This window comes from Drosophila nasuta, chromosome 3, assembly GCF_023558535.2.
Source record: "Drosophila nasuta strain 15112-1781.00 chromosome 3, ASM2355853v1, whole genome shotgun sequence".
NCBI classification, from domain to species: domain Eukaryota; kingdom Metazoa; phylum Arthropoda; class Insecta; order Diptera; family Drosophilidae; genus Drosophila; species Drosophila nasuta.
This window is the reverse complement of record NC_083457.1, coordinates 20,906,206-20,919,723: the sequence shown is the minus strand read 5'-3', so window position 1 is coordinate 20,919,723 and position 13,518 is coordinate 20,906,206. Positions and strand designations below refer to the sequence as shown.

At 38.9% G+C, this 13,518-nt stretch overlaps 3 protein-coding genes across 3 annotated transcripts; 1 reads left to right on the top strand and 2 right to left on the bottom strand.

Moving 5' to 3' along the window:
* On the top strand, positions 1 to 3,042 carry LOC132792277 (larval cuticle protein A3A). The gene is made up of 2 exons (XM_060801566.1): positions 1 to 143; positions 2,497 to 3,042. Exons 1-2 carry the CDS (start codon positions 87 to 89, stop codon positions 2,863 to 2,865), a joined length of 426 nt encoding a protein of 141 aa, XP_060657549.1. The 5' UTR covers positions 1 to 86; the 3' UTR covers positions 2,866 to 3,042.
* Positions 201 to 992, bottom strand: LOC132792278 (waprin-like protein). The gene is made up of 4 exons (XM_060801567.1): positions 845 to 992; positions 671 to 739; positions 436 to 609; positions 201 to 360 (listed from the first exon to the last, which is right to left on the bottom strand). The coding sequence occupies exons 1-4, from the start codon at positions 846 to 848 to the stop codon at positions 260 to 262; spliced, it is 348 nt and encodes a 115-aa protein (XP_060657550.1). The 5' UTR covers positions 849 to 992; the 3' UTR covers positions 201 to 259.
* A 1,325-nt stretch (positions 3,043 to 4,367) lies between the features above and the next one.
* Positions 4,368 to 12,270, bottom strand: LOC132791818 (cyclic nucleotide-gated cation channel beta-1). Its single transcript, XM_060800901.1, has 5 exons — positions 11,773 to 12,270; positions 8,467 to 10,113; positions 7,047 to 7,196; positions 6,557 to 6,986; positions 4,368 to 5,442 (listed from the first exon to the last, which is right to left on the bottom strand). Exons 1-5 carry the CDS (start codon positions 11,797 to 11,799, stop codon positions 4,523 to 4,525), a joined length of 3,174 nt encoding a protein of 1,057 aa, XP_060656884.1. The 5' UTR covers positions 11,800 to 12,270; the 3' UTR covers positions 4,368 to 4,522.
* Positions 12,271 to 13,518: the final 1,248 nt, after the last annotated feature.

Below are 13,518 nucleotides of genomic sequence, written 5' to 3'. Positions count from 1 at the left end.
AACAAGCCATAGTACAAAGTCTACTTGCAGCGTGCAGAGCTCGTGTGTCAAAGAAATTCAAAGAAAACAAAAAAAAAATAAGCAATATGTTCAAATTCGTGTTGATTGCCAGCCTGCTGGTCAGCGTTGCCTTAGCCGCACCCGTGAGTGAAAAATAAAAATATAAATATATAATATATGTATATGAACAAGAAAAAGAATATGTCAACACTCAGATCTGCAAAGGCTTTATTGTGTCCTGTTCGAGGTCAAGCTTAAGTTAAGAGCGCACACACTTGGGCCGCTTGGTGCTGCGATCAGTTTCACATTTCTCAAAGCTGCCGCACTTGACATTGCCACAATAGCTGCCCGAGCTGCCAGCTGCAGAACAAAAAAAAAAAAGAAAAACACTTTCAAGTTCAGTTCACCCAGAGTAGAGTATTTAGTTGAACTCACAGTTCTTGCTGCCAAAGGGCGACTTATCGGAACCCGAGTTGCCCAGCACATTGGAGGCCGCACAGCTGCGTCCGTTGCACAAATTTGGACAACACTTGCCGCCAATGGCGCTGCACTCGCTATCATGCAGACATTTGGGCGTGCAGTTAGTCACCTTGGTCGATGAGGGACAGTCTGCAAATCGAACAAAATACATTATAGAAGCGGTCAATGACCACTTCTGGCCATGACTTACCGCCGGCAGCCAGTGTTAAAGCCACGCAGGCGCCAATCACCAAAAGCATCAGCAAAAAACTCGACTTCACTGCAGGCGAGTGAAAGAGTGAAAGAGAAAAAGAAAAAGAGAGCGTTACTAATTGCAAATCTGCGCGGATTATAACTGCACTTTTCGATATAACATATTGTTTACCCATTTTCTTCGTAGTTTCTATAGCACGTCCGATTCGTTGCCTTAGTCAACCTCAACTGGCGCCGGCTGAGCTTTATATTTGTGCCCAGGGCTGGCTGCGATCCCCGCCTACTATTCGAACCAGTTTCAGGTTGTCGTCATGTTTGTTTGTATTTTTCGTTTTTCATTTGTCGTCGTTCTTCGTTTTGTTTTTCGCTTTGTCGCGTGATTAAACAAAAAGAATAACACACTGCCAACCGACACTTATCAATTTGACTTTTGTATTTACATATTGCCAGATACACGTCGATCCAACTAGAGAGACTGTGGCGAGAGCGCTACAATAGATCATTAAACTAGCATTGTAGATTGATTCTAGAAAAAATCGTTAGGTAACAACAAAATTATCAATTAACTGCAGTTCGAAGAAATTGAAGCGAAACATTCTCAGTTGATAATTAACCAATTGATCAGATCAAAATATGCTACATCTAAAAAGTTATTTAGTATATCACTAAATGAAATACATTTTAAAAATGTGTACAAGGTTTTATTTCTGTATCTTGAATATTTTGTGATTTCTATTTTATTTAAATAACATTTAAATAATAATAATAATATTTAAATAACATAAAAAAGAATTTTGTCAGTTTGTAGTGATGTTAAAAATCCTCAATTATTTTGTATTTTTATATATACAATCTTGAATATTTATATTTTTGATATAGTATATCAGTTATAAATTATATCAGTTTGTGGAAAATGAAGTTATTTGTATTTTTGCAATATCAATTATTAAGCAGCTGTAATAATTTCCCATTTTCCAAATTTTTGCAGCATTTATAAAGAAAACTTCATACCATAACTACCCTATTTACCGACAAAAACTGAATTCACTCATTTATATCGCAATAATACGTGCAAATTATAATTAAATATAATTTCAGGCGTTAAAAATTCACATTTAATGAATTCCACACTTTAGTTTGTAGGTGATAAGTGCTATGGGAAGACGTTCCACATCACAAATCATGCACATAAATTTAAGATTCGTGAAATAGTTTCATCGTGTAACTTCCGAATTGCGGAAATCGTGAAGTTCATGGCATAAACGCATAATTAAGAATGAACCTGCTTCCAAATGAGTTAATTATTATTATTTTATGCAAAAAAAACAGCAACTGGATGATCTTTATAGAGCCTGTAGCTCATCTGGTTGATTTTATAGACCGATCTAGAGTCGAAAAGCTTCGACATATCTTTCAATTAGTGTTTCCGTTCATGCATTCAAGCGCTCTGCCCCGCAATGACACAAGACAAATTGATAATAAAAAAACTACAACACAGAAAAAAAATATACTTCAGGCAAAATAACGTGAAAAAATGCAAAACAACAAAAATCAACGAACTCGTTTTTGCAACCTCAGTTCGAGAGACCCTCAATGGGAGGTCTACTGACATTACTGACTCACTTCTCTCTTCTTCTCTGTGTGTTTATAGCATTTACTATGTAACGAATTGTCTGAGATTGACAGCTGTCGGTGTTACTTCTAAGAAAGCAATTCATCAGAACCGTAAAGACTTCATTACAACAGTATTTTATTTTTTTCAGGGTAGTTCCCTAAACTCTATTACAGTCAATTAACTGATCGTTATTTGTATTTCTCATTTAGCTGAATGACGAAATCGATCAGGAGGAGAAACTCAGGCTGGAGAAAGAACAGAATGAGAGTGCACAATATCAATTCGGTAGCCAGGTTGTTGATGGCATCAATGATGGTAAGATCCAGCGTGAGGAGACACGCGAGGGCACAAAAGTCACGGGCTCCTATTCCTACAACGATGGCTTCGTCGAGCGCACGGTTCACTACGAAGCCGATGAGAACGGTTACCGAGTGGTGAAGGAGGACATGGAGGTGGTTGGCGATGGACCTGTCTTCAATCCCCAGGGTCAAGCCGATGTGCAGGGATCATTGATTGGCAAATACTCGATCAAACTCGATCAATCAGATGATAAGCACTACAAGGATATACGTTCCTAAGCTGTCGGCTGTCGGGCTGCCGAAAGGTTTCTAACATTTAGAAATGAACTGAATACAACTTAAAATACTCGTTATTACAGGAACACATCTAATCTTAACTATTTTGTTATTGTATTACAAAGACAAACTAAATCAGAAATTTATAAAGAACTTAAACAACAAACAAAACCAAATTCAATCTTTTTATTTTCCTACCAGAAAGTGTGGGATTTAAAAAAAAAAACCAAATATTCTTCTTAGTAAAATATCTAAGAAGCATTTTCATCTTCTAGATAATGCCTATATTTTGGACTGTTAAATTTAAAGTGTAAGTTAGTCACAAATTAAATAATAACTCACAAATGCTGAAATTATGCCTTAATCAAATACTGTTTTCTGAAATCAAAGTATGTTTATCATAGATATCAAATGACAATTCAAAGCTTGAAAATTATGTAAGATATTTTGAAATCCCAAAAACTCTAAAATCTTTTTTACCCATAGGTACACTTATAAAGGCCGCTAAATATTACATTCCGAAGGATTTACTAGTAAATAAAATGTTTAATTCTAACATCTATTACAGATTTCAACTAATATCAATATAAGATTCTATCTTCTTGACTTTGGTCTAAGCTCTAAAGAATAATCTTCTCTAATTCTGGTTAACAGATTATTTGTGACATTTCTTTTTTTTCCTTGGTCTCTCATGGAAGTATCATTCTTTTTCTTGTTTCATTTTTGAAAGTAAGAAGTTTCAAATTTAGAATATTAAAAAGTGTACTATGATACTAAATTATGATACATCACAAGTACCAAAATTATTTCAAACTCTACCTTCTACCTTGAATCCGCTTTTTAGAAAAGCTGCAAAATATTTTTGAAAGTAAACCCAAAAATAAGAAATTAACAAAAGCATAAACAAGTAAGAAAGCTGCAGTCTAGTGTGCTACCCATTTTGAATAATAGTAAAACAATGCAGTATTATTCTTTAAATATACCTAATTAATTTTCCACCGAAAATACAAAAATATACCAGATTTTCAGCCAAAGCAACTAAGACCCGAGGTAAATAGAAGTTTTTTCCCTTACAAAACTATTTCTTAAATAACTTCTACTTCTTTTTATCTTTTCGAAAATAAATTTACAGGATAATGATGCTTGTAATTCGATTTTTTTCGATTTGTTGGGCAAAAATATGAGTGATAAAAATTTGAAACAATCTTGATCATTATGCAAACATAATAATTGCTGTCGGAAATTATATTTCTATCTCTTACAGACTCTGAGATCTGGGTGTTCATACGGACAGACAGGCAGACGGACGGTGCTATATTATCTCGTTTGTTGACCCTCAATTGCCTCCTTCTGCCTGTTACATGCATTTCCTGCAAGCACAAAGTTTTAATTCCCTTCTACCCTATGGGTAGCGGACATGAGATACTATTTTAAGTATGCACAAATCACTCAGTATCACCATATTTTAATATGGCAAGATCTGGAAATCACACCATTAAAAATAATCATCTTATCATCTTAGAGATACATTTTTAATATAAAGCATAGTTTGTTAAACAACTTCATTTGCATTCGTAAAGCATAAACATTCACACATATAATATATCGCAGAGTTAATACATAATACATATAGCACATAATAATAGGTTGTGTCTTCAGTTTATAGAACATCTTCCTGGACACACTCCATGGAATTGTTGGCGGACTGCGTGATGATCAGCGCCTTCTCGGAGTCGGTCAGATTGATGAACTTGTGCTTGGTCTTGAGCTCCTGCTGAATGGAGGACAGCAAATCGGGTGAACCACGACCGGGTTTCATGATCAGACTATCGCGATCCCGATGGCCAGACTGTTGAGTTGCCTCTGCGCAGCCAGCCACATCCAAAGTGGGCTCCACAATCGTCTCCATCTGCACCGATTGCCGCTTACGACGCACACGCTTCGAGCCACGGGTGATGAGCACCACTGCCGGAGACTCGTAGGGCAGCGCCTGGATGACAGTCTGCAGCAATTTGGGCGGCGTTTCAGGTGTCTTCGGGTTACCAATGACCACATCAGCCTGCAGCGCACTGCGAGCTCGTTCTCGCTCCTCTTCCTCGCGCTCTCGCGCCGCATTCTTGCGCATCAATTGTCGCGCTCGCTTCTTGAGTATCGCCTGGGCATTCGGGTAGTAGGCGATGACCTCATTCAGATCCGACTTCGAGAGCACAAACAGATTGGAGTAGCCCTTGGAGCGTACATCTGCCGTGCGTCGATCGGCGCCATTGATGCCCAGCAAACTGATCTCACCGAACACGGATCCCTCGGTGAGCGTGGCGAGCACAACATCGCTGCCCGGTCCGCCCATCACTTGCACCTGTCCCAGCTTCACAATGTACATCTCCCGACCCACTTCGCCCTTGCGGCACACAAAGTCGCCGGGCAGAAAAGTCACCGCACGCAGCTTCAGCACCAGATCTCGGAGCAAAGCCTCCTCACAGTCGGCAAAGAGCTGCACTTTGGACAGTGTTTGAATGTGCACAGAAATGGCAATGTCCGTCTTCAGATTGATGGGCAGAGCATCGAGGATATTGGACTCATCTAAAAAGAGTGACAAGAGTAACAACCATTTAAACGCACAGAAAAAAGTACTTGAAATAAAGTAATATTGATTTAAATGTTAAATGTAGAGGATTATTATAATAAATGCCGAAAATACTAGAAATGCCACAAAACTCTTAAAAAAAATGGAGTATTCCTATCAATAATAATAATACAACAGCATAATGTGTGTTCAGTAATAATAATTGTAATTGTAATAAAAACAAGTAAGAAAGCTACAGTCGAGTGTGCTCGACTGTGATATACCCGTTACCCATTTTCAATAAAATTCAAGTTTTGCGGTATTATTTTCAAAATATACCACTTGGTATATTTGGTATATAGATATAGTACCACATTCAAAATATACCATAGACGGCACAATATACCAGATTGTCAGCCAAAGCAACTAAGACCCCTAGTAAGAAGGCGTTTTTGGCCATACAAAAGTATTTATTTAATAACTTGGACCATTTTTTCTGATCGCAACGCTAGTTATTGGATTTTTATTGATTTGCCAGGCGGAAGTGGGCGTGGCAAAAATTTGAAACAAACTTGATCTGTGTGTAAACATAACAAATGCTGTCAAAAATAATTATATGTCTATCTCTTACAGTCTCTGAGATCCAGTGTTTCATGCGGACAGACGGACAGGCACACAGACAGACAGACGGAAAGACGGACATAGCTAGATCGTCTTGGCTGTTGACGCTGATCAAGAATATATATACTTTACATACATTTCCTGCCGGCACAAAGCTATAATACCCCTCTACCTTATTGGTAGCGGGTATAAAAAGAATTTCGATTTGGGTTACGATGATATAACAACTGTAGAAAATCATTTTATACGGCAACAAACTGATGCTGCAGTACCAGAGTACTATATGGTATACTTTGAATGAAATTATTGATATACGATATACAATATATATGCTTTGTTATATCTAAGTAGTTTTCGGTATATTAATTTGGTATATTTTAAGAATAATACCGCACTGTTCTACTTTAATTAAACATAAGTAGGAAATATCTTACAGTCAACCACTGCAGCACTCAACTATATAGTTTTCTCACTTGTGTTTTATGTATAGAGATCTTTGTGTCAACTCACCCAAAGTGCGCTGTTGCTCCCAGGTGAACTGGAACCACATCTTCACACGCGACTGCACTTCTTGCGACAGATTCAAGCGCCTCATGTACTCCAGAGTCTCGTCCTCCAGCTGGCGATACTCGTGTCGATTGCGTGTCGCTGTCGAAATGATGTCTCGAATCTGACCAATGAGCAGGGCGAACACAAAGACGCCCATCAACCAGGCGACCGTCATGAACACATATTCACCCTGCCTCTCCGGCTTCGGATTCTTGCCAATCGAGGTAGCTGTCTTAGTGGCAAAGGCAAAGCATCTCACATATGGATGACCTCGGCCGCTGAAGACCCAACGATTCTGACCCAAGCCCTGATAATCACTGTAGGCGTAATACAAGGCGGCAGTTATGTGAATCATGTACAGCATGTAGGTCAGAGTCTTGGCCACTCGCACCTGTAAAATAGCAAAGAATTAACTATATTAATGGAAACTTTCAATTGGGGTCAAACTTACAAAGTGTGGCGAGGAGATGACACGATCCAGCAGACGAAAAACCTCCCAGAAGCTCTGAATCTTGAAGAAGCGCGGAAAACGCAGCCAAACAGCGCCAGTGCCATATTTCAGATAGAAGAGCTCCAAGGGCAGCAAGGCCAAGATGTCCAGCTGTAAAGGAAGAATCAAGTGTTAAGTGTTCCTTCTGACAGAAATCATTGTATCATAACCCTTAATATTGCATGTATAAAGAAAATAAGTACGGATGCTATAGCTGAGTGTGCTCGACTGTGCGATACTCGCTACCAATTTTAATCTTAAAATGTACCGAATTAATATACCGAAAATACTAAAACAAAAATATACCGGTTATATACTATTACATTAAAAATATGCCATAGAATACTAAATATACCAGATTGTCAACTAAAGCAACTGCCGTTTTTTTATCATATCAAATGAATTTTTGAATGACTTATACAATTTCTATAGTTTTAGGAATTATAATATTTGTGATATTATTATAAGCACCAAAAATAGCGAATCTACCTTTAAGATTACGTATGTTTTTTTTTGTTGGTTTCCCCATATTTCCCGATTTTTGGATTTTTGGAAGTGAGCGTCTAAATAAATAGGAAAGTGCTGTTCGGAACAAAAAGAATATTCTAGCTCTGTCTTTAAGATCTAGGTGTTCATACAGTCATTCAGACATGGCTAAAATTTGTTTGATAGGATCAGAGATGCCTCCTTCTTCTCACCTTGAACTTCTTCTCACCTTGAACCGAATTATTATATCAAAAATACTAAAAATATACCGGATATTCACTATTACACACACTATTGGCGGTTTCCTCATATTTCCCGATTTTTGGATGCCCAAGTGAGCGTCTAAATAAATAAGAAAGTGCTGTCCGGAACAAAAAGAATATTCTAGCTCTATCTCTAAGATCTAGGTGTTCATACAGTCATTCAGACATGGCTAAAATTTGTTTGATGGGATCGGAGATGCCTCCTTCTTCTCAGCTTTAACTGAAGCTTTCTCATGTATGTATAAAGAAAACAAGTACGGATGGTATAGCTGAGTGTGCTCGACTGTGGGATACTCACTACCAATTTTAGTCTTAAAATGTACCGAATATATACTATTACATTAAAAATATACCATAGAATACTAAATATACCAGATTGTCAACCAAAGCAACTCTACAAATTCTATAGTTTCAGGAATTATAATACTTATTATTATAAGCACCAAAAATAGGGAATTAGGAGTTTTTTTTTGTGGCTTCCCCATATTTCCCCAATTTTGGATGGCCAAGTGAGAGTCTAAATAAATAAGAAAGTGCTGTCCGAAACAAAAAGAATATTCTAGCTCTATCTTTAAGATCTAAGTGTTCATAGAATTTGTTTGATGGGATCGGAGATGCCTTCTTCTTCTCACCTTGAACTGCAGCTTCCTCATGTAGTTCTTGCGCGTCAGATTCTTGTTCTTCACCCAAAATCCCTCGAAGAGATACATGATCCGGTGCTTGAAGAAAACCACGTCCAGCAGATAAATGATATCGGCACAAAAGTCAAACGCGAGCCAAATGTTGGTGTTCTCCTTGGTCTGAAAGGGGAACGAGGCACGCAGCGGAATGACCCAAGCATTGTAGAGGAACGACAAGGACACCACACAGAGCCACGAGATGTAGATCTTGCCCTGCGGATCGAGAGTGCGTTCATCGTTGTTGGCCCCACACAAGCTCGAGCACAGCCAGACATTGGAGCGCGGAGTGTCCGCCTCAAAGAGACGTCCACGATGCGGCGACTGCCCGGCGGGCACCAGACGCACCTTGTGCCCTGGCGACGGATGCAGACTCTTGGTGCTGGCGTGGAGCGTGGCCTGATTCCCGGTTGGCGGTGTCGGAGAACTGGCATTGCTCGACGATGGCGTCGGGGGCAGTTCGATGCGTGACTTCACCTTGTTGGCCCGTGCCGTGAAACGACGCACCAGATGCCGCACTTGATCCCGCAAGAATTGCTGCCCCTGCGAGTCCAAGCTGCCCGCACTGCTCGGACGCTGTTGCTCCGCCGAGCTGACCACGGCATCCGCCTCGACGACTGCAACGATTTCGCTGTCGTTCAACGAGGAGGAACGCGTGCTGCGCATGTTTCGATCGTTGTTCTGCAACTCGGGCGATTCGTTGTAACAGATCTGCACATCCTGCTCGTCCTCATCCTCCAGCATGGCCTGCGATTGCTCATCACACTGATCCGTCTGCGTTGGCTCCAGAATCACCTGCCCCGTGGCGCTGCGCAACTCTGCCGCCCGCTGTGCCGCAATGGGATCCTCTGGCTCGGGCACAGCACCCGGGAGAGGGGTCATCTCAATGTACTGCTGTGGCTGCAGCACTCTCCGCACGCTGTCCGGACTGACCAGCGGCTTCTCGTGCTTCAGTATGTGCTTGACCAGCGCATGGGTGCTCTCGATGTTGCTGCCCTGCCCGGAGCGCTCTGCATCGAGGCAGCCAATGCGTCCGTTGCGGAAGTACAGACGCGAGTGATAGAAACGCGGACTGTTCGGACGCTGGCGACGATGAGCGGGCGCCTTGTATGCATTGATCTTGTACGTGATCTTGTGCTTGGCCGGACTCGGTGTCTTGTTCTCCTTGTCGCGCTGCTGCTTCCGCTGATTATCTGCCTGACGCTCTTGCTCCTTTTCACGCTGCAGCAGCTGCTCGGTGGCGCTGACAAACTGCTCGATCTCCTTGATGTCCTTCGATATCTCCTCGAGACTCCGTCGCACATGCGCCTCCTTCTCGCCCGGCGTCGAGTAACGACGCTGTGGCTCCGGCCGCGTATTGATCACATTCCGCATGAACGCATGCCGCTCCAGAGTCTCGCAGAAACGCGGCGAAGGCGGTCGCTTCGCCACCTGCACCTGCCTTGGGGTCGTCGCCATGCGTTTGAGTTGAGCGTGTGCTGCCTGGATGCGCGTTGTCTGATCGTATGCGTAGTTCTCCAATATGTTGGGAGATGACCTCAACAGCGTCGCAGTTGCCTCGGCGTCGTCGTCGTTGTCGGTGTCGTCGCTGCGCTGGTTCAACTGCGAATGGCGAATGTGGACAGAAATGTAGTCAGGCAAGGCAAACTGCCATCGCATTGAAATCGCTCGGCACGCAACTGCAATAAACACAGCAAACAAACAACAACTGTGCCTTGCATGCTAATTGCCTCGGGACGCCCGCACAATCACTTTCAATCGATTTAATCGCGCAGCGCCCCCTAAGCAGCCCCTAGCCCCTCCCCCATAGTGGAGCTCATCTATCAGTCATCAGACAAGCTGGCATCGTCAGGTGGAGCGTGTGGCGCGCTTTTCGGACTCCCAGAAGGACATTCAACCGGACCAACCTCCTCTATTAACAAGACTACTTGACGGTGAAGGTTGTGAACTCTGGAGACTCACAATTGGAATGATAAATGGTGGCAGAGCGTGAGTTCAATATAATTCCAAAATAGCATCAATGATTCAATTAATGAACTTGAAATACTACTGTGAAATATGCAAAAAAAATATCGAAGATAATTCCAACTTGTAATGATATCCAATGATCTACTCAACTTGCATTGTAAGTGAATGAACTTGATTTGAATTTATGCAATCGTCGATTGATCTAATGATAGCGATTTAAATATTCATTTAAATCAGAAATTTTATATTGAATATTTTACGCCAAAGTTGTACAGGCTTAGAGGAAAATTATTACAAATTAGCAAACAGAAACGTAATTGAATTAAATTAAAACTTTGATTAATGTAATGATACAAATTAAATTTAAATGAGAAATTTGATATGTTTATACATTGGTTTGCGGGCTTTTAAAGAATGTGATACAAAACGATGAACAATTGAGATTTAAGCAAATCTAATAATAAAGATATTATATAAGTGACATTTTAATATGCTTTCCTTTATGTTTTTTTTTTAAATATTTACAAACAGCTTCTTACAAATTAATAATGAAATGTAATTGAATCGAATGTGATTTAAATTTCTGCAAATCATAATTAATACCATGTTGGCAATATAATTGAAATGAATTTTTAATGCTCTTCTTTGATATATTATCTTTAAATAATGAACATCAATCTGTAGTAAGCTCTTAGAAAAACTAATTTTGTAATATCTAAAAAATTGGTGTTCAATATTTCATAAAAATCTATGAGAATTTTATACAGATATCGAATTGAATGACTCTGAAATTAATATATTAATATATATTATATAGTTTTAAAACACTTATCTTTAGATATTTAACACCAACTTTTTGTTAATAGAGATACAAGAAATAGACACAATAATAACTGAAATTAATATTAGTAGTAAATAATAAGTAAATAATAATTGATCAAAAGCCGTATTTGATATTTTTATAATACTGATGTTAGGAAGAATAAGGTTGTTGGCTTTTAGAATAATCACAGTGAATTAATAATTAAATTTGTTGACTCAAAATATTCAAATAATGCAATTTCATTTATTCAAACTTTGATTAAAAAAACTGAAAGTCAGTTACCTAATAATTTTCTTGTGCTACTAAAATTTTAACAAAATGCTGAAATTGCATTTATCTGAACAGTTTAAACTCCAATGTTTAAATTGTCGCTACCTAAAACTCTCCTATAGGCTTAACAACTTCGACATGCCGAAGCTTGTAGTTGCATGAAACTTAGCAATTTCTTTGTTTTTTCCTTTTTCATTTACCTTGCGAAAGCGGCGCATGCTGGCCATATTGTTGTTTTTGTTTTTGTTGTTGTAGTTGTGCTTGTTGTTGCTGTTGTTGTTGTTGTTGTTGTTTACTTCCGTGAGAGTTCACTGCCAGTTCAAAGTTCAGGGTCATGCGGCACACTTTGCCGTTTTTTGCTGCCGTTCGTCTGCAAGAAATGTAATATTGTTGCGTGGCACACGCGGCGTATGATTAATGCACAATGATATTGCGACGTGCTTAATCTGTCTTATCTGCTTGCTTGCTGCCCTTTCTATGCTTTGCCATATGCTAAATATTATTATTGATTTTTCACCGAGCTGCACTTTGTCCTCGTTTGAAACTTCTTAGGTGTTCAACAGGTGTTTGTAGTTGATAGAAACTACAAAATTACGCACAAATTTTCGACTTTTAATGCGATGTAGTTTAATTGGGTGTGAATAAGGAAAATCCACACACTTTTCTATTTCGATTATAGCTGCATTTTCCACTTGCACTCCAGCAATTACGCAGAACTCAGGAGAAGACACAAATTCTGCCACTCACCTCCTCTCTAGCTGACAGACAATGAACCAACTGAGCAATGATAACGGCGCTTCGTTTTGCAGCAGCTGACTTTAATTCGCAGTGACCACGGTAAGGATCGCGCAGGCGCCAGAACCGTGGTTCAAAATTATCGAAAATATGATTAAGAAAATTTACGTCTTCTTTATAATTTTAGCTCAAATGGGAAATATTAAATTATTACAGATTTGTTAAAGCATATTTCTAAATGTAATTGATGATTCAATAATACTTTAGTATACTCTTAAAACGTAATATTATTATTGGCAGCTTAATTAACATAAACTCTCACTGTAAAACTGTGAAAGCTTTCACTAGCTGTGCCAGCTAAAAAGCTTTACCTATAGAGCTTTGCTCAGCTTTCAACACAAAATATACGAATTTAAAATTTCCCTTAACTTAGAACATAAAAAAAAAACAAGAAAGAAAGCTACAGTCGAGTGTGTTCAACTATGAGATACCCGCTATCCATTTTGAATATAGCCAAAACAGTGCGGTATAATTCTAAAAATATACCGAATAATACACCTAAATTATACCGGAGGCCATATTTGGTATATTTATATAGTTTTACATTCAAAATGTACTATGAAGTGCAAAATATACCAGATTGTTAACTAAGTGAACAAAGACCTGCGGTAGACATAATTTGCCATACAGAAGTATGTTATTTCTTTAACAAGTAAGAGAGATGCAGTCAAGTGTTCTCGACTGTGAGATATGAATAAAAACGAAATATTGCGGTATTCATTTTAAAATATACCAAAATAATATACCACAGAAAATACTGAAAATATGTCAAATGATATATTTGGGATATTGATATGGTACTACATTCAAGATATACCATACACTGCAAAATATACCAGATTGTCAGCCAAAGCAACTAAGACCTCTAAGCAAGCGTTTTTGCCAATACAAAAGTATTTCTTTAACAACTTCAATAATTTTTATCTGATCACAAACAAATTTTCAGGAATCACAAAGACTATAGTTATTATTGTACTATGATCTACCCGTTACCCATTTTAAATAAAAGCAAAACAGCGCGGCATTATTCTTAAAATATACCAAAATATTATGCCGCATTATTATTAAAATATTCCAAATGGTATATTTGGTATATTGATATATTACTATATTCAAAATATACTATGGAGTGCAAAATATACCAGATTGTA